General features: G+C 40.7%; 3 protein-coding genes and 3 long non-coding RNA genes across 8 annotated transcripts; 3 read left to right on the top strand and 3 right to left on the bottom strand.

The window, feature by feature from the left end:
* Positions 1-2,118: 2,118 nt before the first annotated feature.
* On the bottom strand, positions 2,119-7,935 carry LOC133393501 (uncharacterized). The gene is made up of 2 exons (XR_009766207.1): positions 7,457-7,935; positions 2,119-2,246 (listed from the first exon to the last, which is right to left on the bottom strand). It is a non-coding gene; the product is annotated as an uncharacterized LOC133393501 (long non-coding RNA).
* On the bottom strand, positions 2,119-20,486 carry LOC133393488 (uncharacterized protein K02A2.6-like). Its single transcript, XM_061658718.1, has 2 exons — positions 20,103-20,486; positions 2,119-3,346 (listed from the first exon to the last, which is right to left on the bottom strand). The coding sequence occupies exon 2, from the start codon at positions 3,259-3,261 to the stop codon at positions 2,350-2,352; it is 912 nt and encodes a 303-aa protein (XP_061514702.1). The 5' UTR covers positions 3,262-3,346; positions 20,103-20,486; the 3' UTR covers positions 2,119-2,349.
* On the top strand, positions 8,458-12,557 carry LOC133393491 (uncharacterized). 2 transcript variants are annotated; one of them, XM_061658721.1, is made up of 4 exons: positions 8,458-9,230; positions 9,943-10,422; positions 10,702-11,009; positions 11,926-12,557. In XM_061658721.1, the coding sequence occupies exons 2-4, from the start codon at positions 10,130-10,132 to the stop codon at positions 12,087-12,089; spliced, it is 765 nt and encodes a 254-aa protein (XP_061514705.1). In that variant the 5' UTR covers positions 8,458-9,230; positions 9,943-10,129; the 3' UTR covers positions 12,090-12,557. The 2 variants fall into 2 exon arrangements, with proteins under 2 accessions (XP_061514705.1, XP_061514706.1); XM_061658722.1 differs by lacking the exon at positions 8,458-9,230 and adding an exon at positions 9,391-9,855.
* LOC133393489 (uncharacterized) lies at positions 14,363-16,400 on the bottom strand. The gene is made up of 2 exons (XM_061658719.1): positions 16,134-16,400; positions 14,363-15,234 (listed from the first exon to the last, which is right to left on the bottom strand). Exons 1-2 carry the CDS (start codon positions 16,295-16,297, stop codon positions 14,487-14,489), a joined length of 912 nt encoding a protein of 303 aa, XP_061514703.1. The 5' UTR covers positions 16,298-16,400; the 3' UTR covers positions 14,363-14,486.
* On the top strand, positions 17,411-18,434 carry LOC133393500 (uncharacterized). Of its 2 annotated transcripts, XR_009766206.1 has the most exons (3): positions 17,411-17,994; positions 18,177-18,252; positions 18,319-18,434. It is a non-coding gene; the product is annotated as an uncharacterized LOC133393500 (long non-coding RNA). The 2 variants fall into 2 exon arrangements; XR_009766205.1 differs by having other exon boundaries at positions 17,411-18,252.
* On the top strand, positions 18,662-19,442 carry LOC133393496 (uncharacterized). The gene is made up of 3 exons (XR_009766198.1): positions 18,662-18,996; positions 19,070-19,139; positions 19,227-19,442. It is a non-coding gene; the product is annotated as an uncharacterized LOC133393496 (long non-coding RNA).
* Positions 20,487-22,121: the final 1,635 nt, after the last annotated feature.

Here is a 22,121-nt window from a genome sequence, read left to right as displayed (position 1 = left end):
CTTTGTGGCTGATTAAGAGATAGACGGTACTTTGCGGAACTATGGAGCTTTTTAACAGGCACATGGTACTCTTTGGAACTTTGCGGCTGATTAGCACTATGTGTAGGGTTCATGATGGAGCTTGAAGGCTGGTTAAGAAAGGGTACTGAACTTCGTGGAACTTTATAGCTTTTTATTGCATGTCGTCGGTACAAGGTGGCTCTTGTCAAAGTGTCAAAGACTGACGCCGGCAATCATCTCATTGCTGCTGCACAAGCTAGCTATTCGTTAATTGAAGAATGAATATTGAGTGAAGTGATTGTGAATTATCAGTAAATTGTGTAAAATTTTGTGTAATTCATCAATACAAAGGATTAAAAAATATACACATGTGTTTAAACGAAAAAAATCTTGTTGTTTATTTCATCGATGACACTTGCTTGAAAATAAAACACAAAGAAAAATAATCCCTGGCACCGTGGCATAAGGAAGCTGCTTAGGCGCTGTTTGAAAGACCCACCTAAAACTTTGATGCTGTTTATCTACTGCAAAAGGCAAATTAGAGCAGCTATCTTTAGTGTGCTAAAATGAGCTGCTTAAGCAATTCTGGCTATTTGAGATTACATCAATATGCTACTAAACTTTATTTTGCATTTTTCTTGGTTATTTGTTATGTAAGGGGTATGAAACTTACATGGCGTTAATATAATGTTCTAATGAATACATTTTGAGCATTGAAAAGTATCTTGGTGGTCAAATAATGCTTAAATAGAGGGTGCCCATTTTGCCCCGCTTTCCCCTACCTAGACAACTGAATTCATCGCGCCCCAAGCTCCCGACCACGCTGGTTTTCGCTGGTCTTTTCGGGGATAATTCGTTAACGAATTTTCCCCGAAAAGACCAGCGAAATACAGATCATTTTCGGGGATAGTGAATACACGTGAAGGATGAACCCATGCAAAAAAGAGCTAAAAATAGAAATGAACATTCGGATTCATTCCCTTCCCTCATATTCCAATTCATGCTCATGCTTCATCCTTGATGCTACCAACCACATCGCTAATTCTACTTCGAATCACTTTGCCAATTGCGCCACCATATTATTATTCATGATCGTGCTATTTGCTTGTTTTGTTGTATGAAGGGGTACTGATACTAAATGAATTAAAAGAAATAAATAAAACAATAAAAATAATAGATTGACTATTAAACACGCATTTCTAACAATGAGTAAAGGGGTCTGAAGTTACTGGAGCTGCATGTTTTAAAAAGAAATCAAAACTTTAAATCATCGATGAAAACAATAAAAATGGAATTGAACTCATGTCGATCATGGTGCAAACATTACACCATTACCATTTGACCACTACTAGTTCATGAACATGAATCGTCATCTATCAGTTTTAAACTCTTCAAATATAGCACAATGAACAAAGAGATGTGTAAAAGTTCATCGATGCGTGTGAGAGAGTAGAGCTGATGAATAGAAAGAGATGGCATGAGTTTATGTTCATTATCCCCGAAAAATTTCGCTTGGGGTTGAATCTGTGTTCTGTTGTAAGGAAAGCTGGGCAAAATGGACATGTTAAGCAGTTTACTGAATATTCCTTTGAATATGCCACAAAACACAATTTTTCTTTCATTATTCCCGTCCGGTAAAATGAGTGTATTTTTTGAGTGATTTGAGTGCCGCCCTCCGTTAGCAGTCCCGTCCGGCAAAATGAGTCTACCCGTCCGGCAAAATGAGTGTATTTTTTGAGTGATTTGAGTACCGTCCCCCGTTAGCAGTTACTCTTAGAGGAATGAGTTACACCCTCGCGCGAGCCCTCCCCCTCCCCACCCGTAACGCACGGTGCGCTCTGCAGTTCTCAATGTGTTGTGTTCTTTCCAATCATGCTACCAACACATCCTAAGATATTTGTTTCTTTCGTTTCTCGTTTTCTTTCATGCATTGCCACGATCGCAAACACGCACTTATTCTAACAAGAAACACAAACACGGTCATTTTTTATTTCATTAAAAACTTTATTGAAACATAAATTACACTTTCACAACACATTTAGAATCCTTCATACTCACGTGGGAAACTTGTCGACAATCTGCGTTGCCTCTTGTGGTACTCAATAATAACACGTGTGGTTTGCTCGGTTGATAACTATCAAGTGCTCTCTTTATTCTGTACTCATCGCACTCTCGGATGCTGTGTTCGATGACACAGCACCAATACTTATCTAACGATCGCTATCGTTAGAAGCTCACTACCACATCTCCCCTTGTGTTAGGTAACTGAATTGTCTTAATGTGTAAAAGTTCACTTCTCTTCCTCTTGAGTTCATTTGTTTTGTGTATGCAATACTCCCACATAGATAATTAATCCAAATATCTGCTTGGACGTTTTAGTGCTCGATGTGGTCTAGATTTCTTAAGTGGGGTTTCCTGAAACACAGATTCATGAGTGCGTTCTTGCTCCTTTGTGTGACTTGGGCAGTTTATCTTTTTCAAGTGTCCTGAATTCCTATCATAGACTTTTCCTGATTCGGTGTCTTCCACGGTAACCCTTGAACCACTCTTATCTATTACCGTCATCACGGTCGGGTTGAAATTAGTACTGAGTTTATTTGTAGGAATACTATTTTTCACAAGAACTCTGTCACCAAGTTCAATGTTTGAACACTTAGCTCTCCTCCGTTGATCTTCCGCTAGTTTCCCTTCCTCCTTCTTCCTTTGATCTCGATCTCTAAAGTCTGACGAATCCACTGCAGGGCTCGTGCAAATATCTTGCAAGGAGGGAATTTTAGTTCGAATTGTCCGTCCAAACATTAGTTCGGTCGGTGTCTTGCCTGTGGTACTATGAGGTGTGGTATAGTACATTAAAAGGTACTTCCCCAAATCGGTTTTCCAGTCACTATTCTCCGCCTGACTAATTTTCAAACGTTTCACCAACGATCTATTATGCCGTTCAACTAAACCGTTCTCCTGAGGCCAGTATGGAGTAGTTTTGTTGAGAACTATTCCTTTTGTTGAACAGTAATTTTCGAAATGCGTGCTAACAAATTGCCTTCCGTTGTCCAATGTAATTGTCCTCGGGTATCCTAACCTTATGAAGATTTTCTCCAACCGTTCAGCTGTCTCGCTAGCCGTGATTTTTCTCATTATCTCAATCTCTTTATATCTACTGAAATAATCTATTATTACCAACAGATAGTCCCCTGACGGTAGTGGACCTAAAAAGTCTATCGCTACGTCAACCCACGGCTTGATTGGTAACGGTCTCCTCGTCATTGGTTCTGGACGGTCCGGCTGACTTCCCAAGTGACATTTGCTCGAAATTGTTTTTCCATATCTGCTCGATTAGTACTCGATACGCCTGAAATTGTGGATTTGTGTGTGATCAAGTGTGTTGAAAGCGCTAAGATTTGGTGTGTTCGTAAATTAGACTTTCTTCTATCGATGGATGATGCTGACGAGCTCATTTTACATTCATAGCTTTGGTATTTGATGAACAACAAAAGCAAATTTTGTGTGAGGTTATTTTATAAAAAATCGATATTATTTCAGTATAAAATTGCTTCATGACCTACTATAACGATAGGAAACATCATTTCCGCTCGAATCTAGAAGAAATCAACGAAAAAACCGCATCACAGTTGATTTTACTGGACTTTTTCCAAATTCCCTTAAACTGGTGCAGTTTAAGGGAAGTTTAAGGCTCCAGTTTAAGGGAATTTGCTCGAATTACCGGTAATTCGTGCTCGAAAATGTCAATTGGGTTACCAACCGACATCCCGTACAGCTGTCGACCATACGGATAATTGATTCGTCTATACCAGGCCACCAACAGGTGGTTCGCAGTCTTTGCTGCATTTTAGTCCTTCCCGGATGCCCTTCGTGGCTGAGTTCGAGTAATCTTTGTCTCAATTGTTTTGGAATTATCAATTTACTTCCTCGAATGACGATGTCCCCTACTGTACCTAATTCCAACCGGAATGGATGGTATGGTTTTAAGACAGCGTTAGAATAATTCCATCTCCCACTCCTCACTGACTCTCTTAACGCTTGCATTTCTTCGTCATCCGCGGAAGCCTTTTCTACTTCGTCTACATCGACTGCCGTATGCTCTATTATATTGCGAATGTAGATATCAGAGTCCGGATCAAATTCTTTGATTTCTGTGGGGCATGATAGTCGAGACAACGGATCAGCAATATTTGTTTTTCCTTTACGGTACACTATGTCGTAACTAAAGGCTTGGAGTCGTAAAACCCATCGCTCAATTCGTAAGCATGGTGATGAATTAGGTGCAAATATCGATTCGAGTGGTTTATGGTCAGTTTCCAATTCAAACCTTATACCGAATAAATAAATTTGGAATCGTTCTACTGCCCATACTAATGCCAATGCTTCCTTTTCCGTCTGTGCATACCGACACTCTGTATTCGTAAGGCTTTTGCTAGCATACGCAATTACTTTAGGTTGACCTTCGTGGAATTGTATTAAAACTGCTCCTAATCCGACCGGAGAGGCATCTGCTATAACTCTGTTTTTATACCGAGGATCTAAATGAGCGCGTGTTTCAATATTTGCTACCGATCGGATAAGTTCATTAAATGCCTTTTCTTGATCATTTCCCCATGTGAATGGTATGTTTTGCTTAGTGAGCTCGCGGAGTGGAAATGATACTGTAGCTAAATCTGGAATGAAGCTACCGATGTAAGTGACAAGCCCTAAAAAACTGCGCACTTCCTCGCCATTCTTTGGCCGCCGAAAAGTTTTTATAGCTTCAATTTTACTCAGAGATGGACTCATTCCATTTTCGTTAAACTTTTGTCCGACAAACTCTATTTCTTTTAACTTGAATTCGCATTTCGACTGGTTTAGTAAAATACCAAATTCCTTTAGCCTATTCAACACTTTCTCGAGTGCCTTGTCATGCTCTTGTTCAGTGCTCCCCGTAACGATAATATCATCAATAAAATTTGTAGTGTTACTACAATTCGCCAGAATTTGCTCCATGATCTTTTGAAATTTTTCTGGGGCACAGGATATTTCGAATAGTAACCTTTTATATCTAAAAAGACCGCGATGAGTAATAAATGTGGTCAATGGCTTGCTCTCGTCATCAAGCAGAAGCTGGTGGAAAGCATCTTTGACATCCAACCGCGAGAAAAACTTTTTTCCATTCATCTTCCATCGTATTTCTTCGATTGTCGGCAATGGGTGTGATTCGCGTAGAATTGCTTTATTTAGTTGTCGCATGTCAATGCACAACCGTATGTCGCCACTATCTTTGACGACTATGACCATCGGAGAGACCCATTGGCTTGGCTCGGTAACTCTTTCAATAACATCCTTGTCTAATAACTCTTCGAGTTTTTTATCCACCTTTTCTAATGTCAGTAAAGGTAGCCGTCTTAATCGCTGTGCTACAGGCCTCACCGTCCTGTCTATAGGGATATTTATTTTAACTCCCTTGATGTAAGGAAATTGCCGGCAACTGTCTACACTATGAATCAACTCACGCTGACTCGGTAATCCTACAACCAATACTCCCAACTGTTTTGCCGTATCTTTGCCCAGAAGGGGTTGCGGTCCATTTTCAACGACATAAAACCGAGAAACGGTTTTTAGTTCTTTATCTCCATCTGATATGGCTATTTGTGCGTCAAACATTACAATTACTTTTAAGCAATTTGTTTGAGCATATGCTTTAAACTTCCGATCCGAAGCTCTTATTTCTCCGATGGTTTTGATGCCATTATTTTTCATCGATTCCCATGTCTTATCATCAATGATATTGGATTTTACTCCTGAATCTATTTGCATCTCAATTAAAATTCCTCCTACTTTTGTCCAAATTAACCCATCCGAATCATTTCCCGATGAAACCATCTCAACCAGCTCAGTATTAGTTTCCTCCTCTTCGTATTCCAAAGCGTGTATTCTTTGAATTTGTCGAGAAAACTTCCTTTTTGTAGCCGGTCCCGTATTTAATGACTCAGTGTTGCCATGCGATCTTTTAAATGTATTCTGATTGAAATGCTCACTTTTTGCCGCAAATGAAGTAGAGCGACACACTCCTGCAAAATGGCCACGTTGCCCACACTTCGCACACGTCTTGTCTCGTGCTGGACAGGTTCTCCGGTTATGCGACCATCCACAGCATCCGCAAGGTGATACTATATAGTTTATATTATCTGATGCTTGGTTATTCGCCGGACGAGTGTTATTAGCGTTACCACTGATTTGATCGTTTGTGGAACGAGAGGCTTCATAGGAATTGACTTGTCGTACTAACTCTTCTATCGAAAGATCTTTTTCTTGAAGCAATCTAACCCTTAATTGGTTCGGTACGAACTGTAGCATTTTATCTACCACCGCGATTCCTGAGCTTTCCAATGCCGTTTTTCCAAAATTGCATTTAGATCCATGTGCTTGGACACGAATCAAAAATTTATCAATGGATTCTTCTGGTTCAGGTTTCATATCCCAAAAAAGGAATCTTTCATGTGCCTCGTGTCGTTGAGGGGCAAAATATTCATCCAATTTCTCAATTGCAACCGCGTAAGGATCGATTCCTTGTTCCACATTTTCACCCACATCGGCATCAGGAATACTAAAAAAAAATTTCCTGTAGCTCAAATGAGCCACACGCTAACAAAAGATCTTTTTTCTCCGTCCCATCGCTGATCTTTGCCGCGCGAAGGCAAATTTCAAATCCTCGCTTCCAGGTTACCCATACCTTTCTCCTATCAATCAATGATACGCCCGCTATGCCGAGCGGCGGTAATTTTGCGAATAGATTCGTATCACCCATTCCTCTCTCTCTCTCTTCTTGTTATCTACCCCCGTCACACGCTTACTCACACTACCGCTGCTATCTCGACGCAGCTTGATCACCGCTCTCTAGCCGTGATTCTGGCACGCACACTATCAGATGCTCTTTTCTGCCTATGCCTTTTGTTCGGAAGCTTAGTTTTTTTCCGATGTTCTTTTTTTCCAGACCCGACGCACTTTCTACCTGTTTTTTTTTTTTTGCTGCTTACTAGACGCAGTTTTTTTTCCACGCTGCTTACTAGACGCAGTTTTTTCCGCTGCTTACAAGACGCAATTTTTCCACGTTGCTTGCTAGACGCAGTTTTTTTCCAATTTTTTTCTTCTATTGTTCTGCTTACAAATCAGAACAGAGCAGTTTTTTTTTCTTCTATTGTTCTGCTAACAAATGCGATGCGCCCTTTTTTCCACACCTCGCTTATACGCTCATACGCGATCACTTTTACACCATGTGTCCTGCGTGTGCTTTATCTCATCGCATTTGAACTCGTTTGCACTGAACTCCCTTTTTTTTCTCCCAATCCTCGTCGCCAGTTTGTGGTACTCAATAATAACACGTGTGGTTTGCTCGGTTGATAACTATCAAGTGCTCTCTTTACTCAATACTTATCTAACGATCGCTATCGTTAGAAGCTCACTACCACACCTCTGTTCAGCAAATTCTTACCTGTCGATGCACGCACTGCATGTGCGTCTGTACACACTGTTCACTTCACACTTTATCAAAACACACCGGCGCACGAGACTTATAACGAAATGTGCATCAACGCACAAACACTGCGCGCGGGACTTAGAACGAAACGCGCACAACCATCTCCGACAAAGCGTCGCGCTGTACTGGTGGTTTTGTTCGCGTAGGAGGGGGGACATACGGAGCGATGGTTCGATGCTGTAGTGTAAGCGAGACAACACGATGTGACGAGCAGCTCCAAGTTGAGCTCGCTGAAAGAAGACACACACACAGATTCACAGACGGCTCGTCAAAGCACGGTATTTGTATTGGTGTTAGTGAAGCGCGCGTGTAAAACAGAATGCGAACTCTCATCGCAGCGCGTTTCTCCTTGCTTCCTCAAGCTTCCTCATACCCCTCGGCCTGAATCTGCCCATTGTTTGCGTGGAATTGAGTACCGCCCTCCGTTAGCAGTTACTCTTAGAGGAATGAGTTACACCCTCGCGTGAGCCCTCCCCCTCCCCACCCGTAACGCACGGTGCGCTCTGCAGTTCTCAATGTGATTGTGTTCTTTCCAGTCATGCTACGAACACATCTAAAGATAGTTGTTTCTTTCGTTTCTCGTTTTCTTTCATGCATTGACACGATCGCAAATACGCACTTATTCTAACAACAAACACAAACACGGTCATTTTTTATTCCATTAAACACTTCATTGAAACATAAAGTACACTTTCACAACACATTCAGAATCTATCATACTCACGAATGGCGTCATACTGCAAAGTACCGGGTCGAGCCAGGCTGCGGGAAACTTGTCGACAATCTGCGTTGACTCTGATCAGCAAATTCTTACCTGTCGATCCACGCACCCCGAGCCGCAGAGCTGAGCGACTTCTGAAGGAAATGAGGGAAAGAGATAGCACATGAGCCTGCTTCGAATGTCATTTTGGCAGACAGCAGGCCGAGACATATGAAACGCCTGGATGCGGGGTGGAAAAATGGTTGCCAAATTCGTATGTGACGTGAGAAAAAGTAAACAAAATAGAAAAGTGCCAAAACAAACCGATTTTTATAATCACTCTTAACGCATCGACACGCATTACTGCCAAAAACGCATTGAACCCTTCTTTATTTGACCAATAAAGAAATACAAACCAATTTTCTTTGCGTTGCAAGCACAATTCGTGATTTTGCGGCACAATTTTGTTTTATTTGTTTATTTTTAGGTTATTATCATCATGGATAAGGCCCAACAAGTACAGGCGGTCCCCGAGATACACGGTTAATGGGGACCGAAAACGGCCGCAAAATACCGCGTATCTCGAATTTCCGCGTAAGTCGAATCTCGTGATTTCCTGCTAAAATATCACAAATTTTCGTGTAATTTTGCAAGTAGGGGGCGGTTTTAGTCACTTTATGAATTATTTGATATGATTCTGACTGAATATAACTGTTTTAAACCTTTTGAAATAGTTTTTAACATTCGATCAAAAGGGAAATTATTTGGCAATTTGAAATTGATGTGTCAAATCAGTACAATTTGCTCAAAGAATTGTCAAATTTAGAAAACCGCGTATCTCCGAATCCGCGTATAAGAGGTACCGTGTATCTCGGGGACCGCCTGTACATACCATTCGGAAAAAATATACAACCGGCAAAGCAATATGGACGCGTTTGGAACAGGAATGGGAAGCAGAAAACAATTTAGCAACAGCTTCTATATCGACTTCAAGCCAGGAAGTTCATGGTGAGTACATTTGGTGCTATAGTTTTTAATATAGTGCAGTGAAAGTAGTGAATTGTGCAAGCTATCATACGATAGTTAATTGCACAAATGTGTAGTGTGTGGGACGGTGCAATCCACCAACCAATAGAGAAAACTACTTTTTTAGAACGATGATCAATGCTTTCCAAGGGGAATTTAGGGGTCACGGGGACGATCGTCAGCCTGCACAACTTAACAGCATGCCCGTCGTGATTTTAAGCCTCATTTGACCCCCCATCCCACGGACTGACAATCCGTTTGCTTGGTAGTGAATAAGTCTCGAGAACCTGAAAAGCCCGGTATGTCCGCGTAGGACGTTTCGCCAAATAGAATAAGGAGACCTCGGAGAAAGTATGTTAACTTATTTTAGTGTAAGCTGCTGCCGTCATCAAAGAGGCACCCTATGCGTGATGATATCCTCTTGAATTAATTTAGCCTCTCAGACCCTTCCCCCACCGCTGACATAAAAGAGGCACAAACAAGTAACCAAAATGAGCATCCTCCCTGCTTTTCTCCTACTTAGTTGTTACAAGACTGAAATTTAAAATTCGCCAGATAATTAGAAGGTCTGATTAGAGCCATTCAAGTAGAATTTCTTAATATAAGGGTGAATTTTCGGATATTTTTTTAAATCTTGACCTAATTAATATATCCAATTTTATTATATTTATTTTATTGCGTTTACTTTACACAGGTCAACCGGATATATCAAGCGTATGCTTTGATGAAGATCCATCAATTGAATGGTTGGAAGATGATGAGGACGTCCGTATCTGCCGCCTTTGCATATCTCAACCTGATGTGTTGAATGACTCCCATGATGAGGAACAATTTGTTTTGAATGGTTGGAAGAAGAAGAGGACGGTCACAGCTGCCACCAAATGTCGGACGAAAGCGACATTGAAGATCAGGATGAGTATAGTGAATTTGATAGAGCCCACAAGAATCAAGTATTTGTTGAAACGATGCGATTGTGGGCTCTGAAACATCAAATCACGCATGCCGCTATTAATGATTTCTTAGAAGCAATACTAAAAACAACTGATTTTTATGTTCCTAAAGATTCCAGGACATTTCTGAAGACTCCTGTAGGCGTGGGAAAAGAAATTGAAAATTTGGCTGGTGGACAAATGTGGTACAAAGGAATAGATAAATCTCTGCAAGAACAGTTTCGGTAATAACATCAATTCAACTGTTACCTTATTTTTCTTCTTTCTTCTTTTGGCTCAACAACCGATGTCGGTCAAGGCCTGCCTGTACCCACTTGTGGGCTTGGCTTTCAGTGACTAATTGATTCCCCCCATAGCAGGATAGTCAGTCCTACGTATGGCGGCGCGGTCTATTTGGGGATTGAATCCATGACGGGCATGTTGTTAAGTCGTACGAGTTGACGACTGAACTACGAGACCGACTACCTTATTTTACTAGCCATTAATGTTTTTGTTTATTTCAGCACTACTCCGCCTCCTGTAGATTCATTTGAATTGAATATTTCTATGGATGGTATTCCTCTGCATAATAGCGGAACTACCCAGTTCTGGCCCATTTTGATGCAGCTGCATGGTATTCCTGATGTTCCAATAATGACTATTGGAATATTTTGTGGAACTTCTAAACCGGATAATGCAGAGGATTATCTGCGCCGTCTAGTAACAGAAATAAATGATGTCCAGGACAACGGAGTAGTTATAAATGGAAAACGTATTTCCATCTCACTAAGAGCGATACTTGCAGACGCCCCTGCCAGAGCGTTCATCAAATGTAAGTATTCACGATTGTACGATTTCATGAAAAGGAAAGATACACCTGTTCTCACTTTCCTCTGAATCGTTATCCGGTTGCTATGGATCGCAATCCATGAGAATGGATCGCAATCCATGAGAATGGATCGCAATCAACTACGTCTGAATCGTTTTCAGCTACGTTTGGATCGTTTTCAGCTACGTTTGGATCGCTCTCAGCTACCTTTGGATTTTGGGGTAGTTCGCGCAAATTTCATTGTAGCGCAACCGTTTATTCAGTGCCCGCGGGACACATTTGCATCCCAAGGAAAGCATTAAATAATTAATGCATTCAATTGTAAAATCTAATCATATTTTTTATGTGAAACTTACATACATTACCATTCATACATTTTTTTATTCTTTGACCAAGTTTTCCAAACAAATCTGCACAATCTTCTTCTTTTTGGCGTAACGATCTTCGTGGTCTTTCAGTCATGTTCCAGCTTTCGAGATTTTGCCGGATATTCCTTCTATGCCATGGAGGGACGGTCTGGTTGCGAATCTATTCTGATGCGTAGAAGCCGACAAATCTGTCAATTGTATTCATTGCCTAATAATGGTTTTTCAACACAAGTTCTCAATTGGGTTCAAACATAGAACAATATGAAATTGTTGCTTTTCATATCGTCTGTTATGATGTGCAGTACGCCAAACGGCCACTAAATAAACTTTGCGCCGCAACAAAATTTGCGCGAGCTACCGTAAAATCCAAAGGTAGCTGAGAGCGATCCAAACGTAGCTGAAAACGATCCAAACGTAGCTGACAACGATTCAGACGTAGTTGATTGCGATCCATTCTCATGGATTGCGATCCATAGCAACCGGATAACGATTCAGAGGAAAGTGAGAACAGGTGTATCTAACACATTAACATTGTATTCCATCGATTTTAGGTGTCAAAAACCACAATGGCATACAAGGATGCCATAAATGCAACATTTTGGGTAGAAGCTACATGGGAAGGATGATCTTCGAGGGAACAGCAGAAGCACGAACGAACGAAGAATTTAGAAATGGAGATTACTCCATAGGACATCAGATACGCCCATCGCCGTAGTTAGATAATAAACACTCAAACATAGTATTAAGACTACCTACTTCGGACGATTTACATTTAGTATATTATGGAGTGTTGAGGAAATTAGTGATAGGTTTTACGACAGGATGTTTTATAAACGAGAAATGGAATTTAGATGAGCAGGATGAAATTTCAGGGCTTCTAGTTCAAATTAAATTACCAGCAGAATTTCAGAGAGCAGTAAGGTCCCTTAAATGTTTAAAATTTTGGAAGGCGTCAGAATACCAAACGTTCCTACATCACATCAGCGTTCCTCTTCTAAAAGGCAGAGTAAGTGACAGGGCATATCACCATTTTAAACTGTTGGTTGTAGGTATTACAATGGTTTCCTCTAAAATTTATCAAGACTATTGGAAGTACGCAGGGTCATTATTAGATCAATTTGTTTCAGAATTTAGTACAATTTACGACCGTAAGTTTATGACTTACAATGTTCATACTCTATTGCATGTAGGGGAAAGCGGGGCAAAATGGGCATGTTAAGCAATTTACAGAATATTCCTTTGAATATTCCACAAAACACAATTTTTGTTTCATTATGGTATACCTCCACCATTTATCTATGGATTAAAATTGCCGCATATAATGAAAACAACTTAAAAACAATAAAATAATGTAAAATAAAAGTTGATGTTTTACGAGAAGCTATTTTGACACACGGGGTAAAATGGGCATAGCCCTGGGGCAAAATGGGCATATGTAAACAAACTGTGAAACGTCAAACCACTGGGGCAATATGGGCCACAACAACTGCGCTTAGGTAATGGTCTATGCTTTTGCGCACGTTTCGTGAAATGTATTTTTCGTTCTATCTTTTGATTTGCTGGTCAGAAAAGCCCTTAAAATTCTTCCAAAAATATGTTATCAAAATTATAACAGTTTTTACACGTTTAAATCTACAAAATCGAATGTTTTGAAGCTGTGCCTGTTATCATTATTCAGGCGACAAATACAACACCATAGCCTCACCACGCGCCGTATGTCAAAAGCATCTGCCCATTTTGCCCCAAGCGTAACTGCCCATTTTGCCCCACGTGAAGCATTTTTGTACTTTTTATTATATTAGTAAAAATACGCATTCAATCGCCTTGCTTTCTTCAGACAAATTGTAAAGAAATATCATATCTTTAAAAATATATCATGAAAAACTTCAACGCATCCCTGTGACACACGTTTAAGCTTATTTTCGAAGTGGCAAAAATTACATCAATATGCTGCTAAACCTTATTTTGCATTTTTCTTAGTTATTTGTTATGTAAGGGTTATGAAACTTACATGGTGTTCATAGAACACTCTAATGAATACATTTTGAGCATTGGAAAGCATCTTTGTAGTCAAATAATGCTTAAATAGAGGGTGCCCATTTTGCCCCACATGCCCATTTTGCCCCGCTTTCCCCTACAAGAAGATGTAGAAAATATCAGACCCCTTCCAACAATTTCAACGTTCCCAGCCGAAAACAAATATCAGCAAATTAAAAGATTTGTCAGGACAGGGAATAATTGTTTGAGCCAAGTCGTAGGTAGGATAGGCGAACTTAGTAGAATTGAAACAAGTACACAGAAAACAAAATTAACTTATCCATATATAAAATTAAGACAAGAAGAGGCAATTTTACACGTGAAGTCAGATTTTGTTTTAAGACAGGGAAATAGAAACGCATGGTTTTCAACAAGAAATAATGAAATAGTTCGATACATCAGGGCAACCGAATTATCAGGAACGTTCGTTATTGAGGGGCACCAGATTTTAAGGAAAAGGGCAGCTTTCACGTATCCATGTAGTTCAGAAGTAATATTTAATTACATAGCTAGCGTAGATGATTTATCATCTGAAATAGTTAGGATAAATGTTAGGGATGTTAAATGTAAGTTTGTAGCGATATCGTTAGATGGAGGAGTATCTTTTCATTTTAGTCCTTTAACGCACACGTTTGAAGCGTAGCTAGCTAGTTAGATAGTGCAATAGAAATAGGCAAAGAGGAGCTTTTTTCAATACTTAAAAAAATGTTGGTTGTATTTTTTCTTTTTCAGCTGGCTAGCAAATGCTAAGATACTTCATGCGTATCTTTAACTCCTATCCCAACCTCCTCGTGGTGCTAGCTGGATTATAATTGAAGAATGCAGATGTATTGCTTCACAATTATAAACTAATAGGGATGGAGGAACTTTTTATATGTTACTAAATTTGGTTCATAAATAAATGTATTACTTGATTTCATTGATTAATAATTGTTTACATTTTTTATATTTCTGTGAATCTTTACAAATTTACTTATAATATTCTAAGCTTCTAAAGTGAAACTATTTCCCGCAACGTTTTTGTTTCATTTCTTCCCTTCCCATGATCCATTTTACTCACTAAAATCTTCTTCACCTAGTCGTCATTCAATTGAAGAAATTTGTTTCCTCCTGCAAATTTGATTAATACGAATACATTTTCAAACGCAGCAAATGCGACTTTTTGATTGGGACGACCAATCCCTGACCAACTACATTTTGAAAGAAATTCCCTAGTAAACAATAGATCTATTATTTTGTCAAGTCTTTCTTTAACATATTTTATATGATCAATTGCATACAAAAGCGAGCATAGCATCTCAGCCATATACGTATTAACCTCTAAGTTAGCATTAAAGGCTTCTAACTCTTCTTTTGTTTCAATGGCAGTGATGGCTGTATTGCGTGAGGTTGTCCCAGCTCTCGGATTCATTGCATTAAACATAATTTTGACCTCAGCCGCAGTCTGCTTCGATAGTTTAATAAGAATGTCTACTTTTTTATCAAGTGAATTATTATGCGCGCCGGATGATGAAGATGAACCAGGTAAAGACGTCAGACTGGGCGAGGATGACGGTCCGGAAGAGGATTTCTGTCCCGGTATGGCTGACGAACCGGGCATAGATCCATCGAAAAGAAACTTACCGGAAACATCACAGATGGGTGGTGGTGACGATGAGACTGCCAAGAATGTCGAATCAAGAATAACAGCGGGGACGACCGATGGAACAGACGGTGGAGCAGATAAATCCGATGGATTGGAGGTGCTAATTTCCATCATTTCGAGAATCGGCTGTGATGCGAATGTTGCATATCGATGATCATGAGAAATGTTTTCCATTTTCCTAAAAAGATACACCTGTTCTCACTTTCCTCTGAATCGTTATCCGGTTGCTATGGATCGCAATCCATGAGATTGGATCGCAATCAACTACGTCTGAATCGTTGTCAGCTACGTTTGGATCGTTTTCAGCTACGTTTGGATCGCTCTCAGCTCCCTTTGGATTTTGCGGTAGCTCGCGCAAATTTCATTGCAGCGCAACCGTTTATTCAGTGACCGCGGGATACATTTGTATGCCAAGGAAAGAATTAAATAATTAATGCATTCAATTGTAAAATCTAATGGTTTTTTTTATTAGAGGCTTACATCACCATTCATACTTCATTGATTATTTGACCAAGTTTTCCAAAAAAACCTGCACAATCTTCTTCTTTTTGGCGTAACGACCTACGTGGTCATCCTGTTTAGGCTGTCCTGTCATGTGTTCGAGATTTAGTCGGATATTCCTGCTTTGCTATGGAGGGGCGGTCTGGATGGGAATCTATTCTGATGCGTAGAAGCTGACAAATCTGTGAAATGTTATTCATTGCCTAAAAATGGTTTTTCAACACAAGTTCTCAATTGGGTTCAAACATAGAACAATATGAAATTGTTGCTTTTCATATTGTCTGTAATGATGTGCAGTACGCCAAACGGCCACTAAATAAACTTTGCGCCGCAACGAAATTTGCGCGAGCTACCGTAAAATCCAAAGGTAGCTGAGAGCGATCCAAACGTAGCTGAAAACGATCCAAACGTAGCTGACAACGATTCAGACGTAGTTGATTGCGATCCATTCTCATGGATTGCGATCCATAGCAACCGGATAACGATTCAGAGGAAAGTGAGAACAGGTGTAATTGTTACGTTAGCGTTTGATTAATATTAGATTCTAACATGATTGAAAGCATCTCATCAACTAACCTGAGCGTATAAGCTTCTGGACAGTCACAAAGCCGGTACGGAGTGGAGTTTTCGTAAGTATGCTGTATTGATGTATTGATAAAAAATACCTTAACAAAATTTCCTTTATTCACAGAATTCAAATGCGGTAGAACAGAACAATGCAGAATTAACAGTCGGCACATATAGACAGGTCATGCTTGATAGGGTGAATATGACGTCACGGTGGGGCCTATGTGTGCCTACTTGTTTGAAAGAGATAAAGCACATATGCAACATACAAAAGCAAAAGTGCAAAAAGATGGGGGGTAGGACTATGTTTTTTTTGCACTAGAGCATTTTTTTATACCAACTGTCGTTTTTTTTTAACTAGCGGCAGCCATGATGGAAATTGAGTGCCCAAGATGGCTTCAACTTGAGTACCACTGAGTTCCCCCGTGAAATAGCATTTCGGGGGATGTCACCGCCCGTCCAGCAAAATGAGTGTATTTTTTGAGTGATTTGAGTGACGCTGTCGAAATACACCCGTCCGGCAAAATGAGTGTATTATTTGAGTGATTTGAGTACCGTCCCCCGTTAGCAGTTACTCTTAGAGGAATGAGTTACACCCTAGCGCGAGCCCTCCCCCTCACCCCACCCGTAACGCACGGTGCGCTCTGCAGTTCTCAATGTGTTGTGTTCTTTCCAATCATGCTACCAACACATCCAAAGATATTTGTTTCTTTCGTTTCTCGTTTTCTTTCATTCATTGCCACGATCGCAAATACGCACTTATTCTAACAACAAACACAAACACGGTCATTTTTGGTTACATTAAATACTTTATTGAAACATAAATTACACTTTCTCAACACATTCAGAATCTATCATACTCACGAATGGCGTCATACTGCAAAGCAAAGTACCAGGTCGAGCCAGGCTGCGGGAAACTTGTCGAATATCTGCGTTGCCTCTGTTCAGCAAATTCTTACCTGTCGATACACGCACTGCATGTGCGTCTGTACACACTGTTCACTTCACACTTCATCAAAACACACCAGCGCACGAGACTTTGACGAAATGCGCACCAACGCACAAACACTGCGCGCGGGACTTAGAACGAAACGCGCACAACCATCTCCGGCAAAGCGTCGCGCTGTACTGGTTGTTTTGTACGCGTAGGAGGGGGGATATACGGAGCGATGGTTCGATGCTGTAGTGTAAGCGAGACAACACGATGTGACGAGCAGCTCGAAGTTGTTGAGCTCGCTGAAAGAAGACACACACATTCACAGACGGCTCGTCAAAGCACGGTATTTGTATTGGTGTTAGTGAAGCGCGCGTGTAAAACAGAATGCGAACTCTCATCGCAGCGCGTTTCTCCTTGCTTCCTCAAGCTTCCTCATACCCCTCGGCCTGAATAACTCAAAATTTGGGGTCTCATTGTTTGCGTGGCAGTGTCCCTCCCGACAATGGCACTCAAATTCTCTCATTTTCTCATGCCCTCTCTGTCACATTCGTAGCTCGATCTCCCTCTTCTGGGACTTAGCGTTCTGAGCATGCGGTTTTTGCAACGGTCATTTCGTGCCGCTTCGATCTCATCACCTTCTTTCCCCTCCCACCCCTCTTTTTGATCCCCGCTTTGGGGCTTGCAAATTTTTGACATGTCAAATGAGAGTGAAGCTAAAATGTAAACAACAAGTGTTCGCGTGTGGCGTGATTTTGTAAGTATTTTATGCAAATTATATGATATTTATCATTAAAAACGTTTTGTTTTGTAGAATAAACATAAAATCAACCACGGAAGTATGATTTAGTTGTGGTGGAAGCGAAAAAAAATGCTTGGAGCATGGAATAAAACCGGATGAAATTTCTAGCCTTCACGCACGATGCCGACGCTGAGGTAAGGTGTGCTTGTGTTTAATTTCGATTATTGTTTCATTTTAGGGTGTGCTCCACAGCTAGTAGCTCCCACATTCGAACCGCTCATGGTAACCTGCAATTATGTTATTTTTAGTTTTTCATTTAGTTTCAATGTAAAGTAATAGTTGAAAAACATACAATTTGATTTCATCCAACTTACAGGTTTTACAGGTGAACAACAATTAGTAACTCCCGATCGAATTGCACACAACAACCACCCACAATCACAGCTGTAAAAGTAAGTATATGAGTTTTGCATGACTTTAAAATGTCTTATTTTTAATATTTATCTCCATACTTACAGGTAACACGGATAGGTAGCAAGGAAATCAAGCTTGTACACAGAAATCTACACAAAAACTGGGTTTTATAAGCGCATGAAAAGCAACGCGGCTATCTTTGAATAAAAAGTAAACAAAAGAGTTTCGTTTTAATTTAATTTTGACAGCGGGTGTGGTGATGGCTTGAGCGATTTGGAACAATCATTCTCCGGACAGGATTCGATCCGATCCGTGACGTCACTGAGCGCCGGTTCATTTAAAGCTTCTTCTCTGAGTTCTGCTTATACCAACAAGCAAAGTTGAAGCAGAGAAGAAGCTGTGGCGGTTTCCATACAAACTCTCTCTGAGATTGTTGAAAGGGCCCTCTCAACAATCTCAGAGAGAGTTTGTATGGAAACCGCTTATGCTTATTCTCTGCTTATTCTCTGCTGCTTGGTATAACCAGAACTCGGAGAATAAGCATAAAATGAACCGGCACTCAGTGACGTCATGGATTGGATCGAATCCTGTCCGGAGAATGATTGTTCCAAATCGCTCAAGCCATCACTACACCCGCTGTCAAAATTAAATTAAAACGAAACTCTTTTGTTTACTTTTTATTAAAAGATAGCCGCGTCGCTTTTCGTGCGCTTATAAAACCCAGTTTTTGTGTAGATTTCAGTGTACAAGCTTGATTTCCTTGCTACCTATCCGTGTTACCTGTAAGTATGGAGATAAATATTAAAAATAAGACATTTTAAAGACATGCAAAACTCATATACTTACTTTTTACAGCTGTGATTGTGGGTGGTTGTTGTGTGCAATTCGATCGGGAGTTGCTAATTGTTGTTCACCTGTAAAACCTGTAAGTTGGATGAAATCAAATTGTATGTTTTTCAACTATTACTTTACATTGAAACTAAATGAAAAACTAAAAATAACATAATTGCAGGTTACCATGAGCGGTTCGAATGTGGGAGCTACTAGCTGTGGAGCACACCCTAAAATGAAACAATCATCGAAATTAAACACAAGCACACCTTACCTCAGCGTCGGCATCGTGCGTGAAGGCTAGAAATTTCATCCGGTTTTATTCCATGCTCCAAGCATTTTTTTTTCGCTTCCACCACAACTAAATCATACTTCCTTGGTTGATTTTATGTTTATTCTACAAAACAAAACGTTTTTAATGATAAATATCATATAATTTGCATAAAATACTTACAAAATCACGGCACACGCGAACACTTGTTGTTTACATTTTAGCTTCACTCTCATTTGACATGTCAAAAATTTGCAAGCCCCAAAGCGGGGATCAAAAAGAGGGGTGGGAGGGGAAAGAAGGTGATGAGATCGAAGCGGCACGAAATGACCGTTGCAAAAACCGCATGTTCAGAACGCTAAGTCCCAGAAGAGGGAGATCGAGCTACGAATGTGACAGAGAGGGCATGAGAAAATGAGAGAATTTGAGTGCCATTGTCGGGAGGGGGGTCTCTTCGACGAATGAGTTACACCCTCGCGCGAGCCCTCCCCCTCCCCACCCGTAACGCACGGTGCGCTCTGCAGTTCTCAATGTGTTTGTGTTCTTTCGAGCCATGCTACCAACACATGTAAAGATAGTTGTTTCTTTCGTTTTTCGTTTTCTTTCATGCACTTATTCTAAAACTAAACACAAACAATGTCATTTTTTATTACATTAAACACTTTATTGAAACATAAAGTACACACTAAAGTACACATTTAGAATCCAATGACGTCATACCGGGTCGAGCCAGGCTGCGGGAAACTTGTTGACAATCTGCGTTGACTCTGTTCAGCAAATTCTTACCTGTGGATCCACGCACTGCATGTGCGTCTGTGCACACTGTTTATTCACTGCACACTTCACCAAAACACACCGGCGCACGAGACTTATAACGAAATGCGCATCAATGCACAAACACTGCGCGCGGGACTTTGAACAAAACACGCACAACCATCTCCGGCAAAGCGTCGCGCTGTACTGGTGGTTTTGCACGCGTAGGAGGGGGGGACATACGGAGCGATGGTTCGATGCTGTAGTGTAAGCGAGACAACACGATGTGACGAGCAGCTCCAAGTTGAGCTCGCTGAAAGAAGACACACACACATTCACAGACGGCTCGTCAAAGCACGGTATTTGTATTGGTGTTAGTGAAGCGCGCGTGTAAAACAGAATGCGAACTCTCATCGCAGCGCGCTTCTCCGTGCTTCCTCAAGCTTCCTCATACCCCTCGGCCTGAATCACTCAAAATTTGGGGTCTCATTGTTTGCGTGGCGTAGAGCTGTCAAAAATCACCCATCATTGCGGCTCGGTACTGCATGTGCGTCTGTGCACACTGTTTATTCACTGCACACTGTTGTTATGAACCAACGCAAGATGATTCTCATGAGAACTGGATTTAGTAATGAAAACACAGAACAAAATTTTATAGCAAATAGAGAGAATTATATTGTCAAAAATTAGGAATAAAGAAAACCCTCTTCCGTTACTGCATCCAACCAGACAAGACGTGTTTTTCTCTCAGCTCCGAAAATTACCCTAGTAATTTACAACAGGTTATGGGCCCAGACCCAATCCAAAATTAAGTAATTAATATTCTATCGAAGATAAAAGTGCCACACTTCACATCACCCGAACAAAGAGTGAAATTTTGTGTACGAGAGAAATGAGCACGGAGGAAGCGAATTCCGCAGGACCGAGCAGAGAGAGCAGCGCAGGAGCAGCAGCACTAAGCGGCCACGCGGTCGGGAGCAACAACCTCGCAATGAACGTAGGTAGGCATGGGCAAAACGATTCTTTTCACCGAACGCAAACGAACTAGTTCGCTCACCAAAAAGAACCGAACGCGAACGACGATTCTTTCGTTCTTTGTTTCATGAGGTTTTTATTCACAAAGAACGCTCGTTATCTTTTTCATTTACCCACCATAGACGCATACTGTAGCCAAAGAAGTACTCATTCTGCGGTTGTAACCAATCATTTAAAAACATTAAACACTCGGCTGTCTGGTCAACACAATCCATCGCAAAACCGACCAAAAACTAGCATGTAAAAAACTAATACGAGCAAAAATGTCTCCTGCATATATTGTACCCCATGCCTTATACACACTTAAGGATTCTATTTAAAAAAACTACTTAAATATGGATCAACATGATGAGCGCAATCAATTCAGTTCAGTTCATTCGCGAACAATGACTAATCCGTTTGAACGGGCTCGATCTATTGAATTGTATAGGTATAATTTCCATGCCAACAGAACACAGATCGAACACCAGTTCGAACGCGTTCGATGAATTTAGTTGTGTAGGTACGATTTATACATCAACAGAACACAGATCGAACACCAGTTCGAACGCGTTCGATGAATTCAGTTGTGTAGGTACGATTTACACACCAACAGAACACAGATCGAACACCAGTTCGAACGCGTTCGATGAATTCAGTCGTATAGATACGATTTCCACACCAACAGCACACGTATCGAACACTGCTGGACAAATTCGACGGCGTTCGAGGAATTGAGTTGTATGGGTACGATTTCAACACTAACAGGGTACATTTTGATCTCTGACGACCCGTTCGCACGGTGCGAGAAAGAGCGAGAAAGCAATATGATTTTGCACGTTTCATTACCACATTTATGTGTGCCGTCGAACACTGAACGGAACGTTCGAACGCGTTCGGTGTAGTCAGTTTCTTCCAAAAGTCCTGGTCGTTCTTTTTGTTAAGAACCTCGTTCGTTCGTGCACTTTACCGAACTGTTCGAACGGTGCGATTCTCGTTCATTTTACACATGCCTAAACGTAGGTATCGAAAAGTTGA

Source organism: Anopheles gambiae, chromosome 3, assembly GCF_943734735.2.
Source record: "Anopheles gambiae chromosome 3, idAnoGambNW_F1_1, whole genome shotgun sequence".
Taxonomy (NCBI): Eukaryota; Metazoa; Arthropoda; class Insecta; order Diptera; family Culicidae; genus Anopheles; species Anopheles gambiae.
Note: the sequence above shows the minus strand (reverse complement) of the source record. Positions and strands in the feature narration are given on the sequence as shown.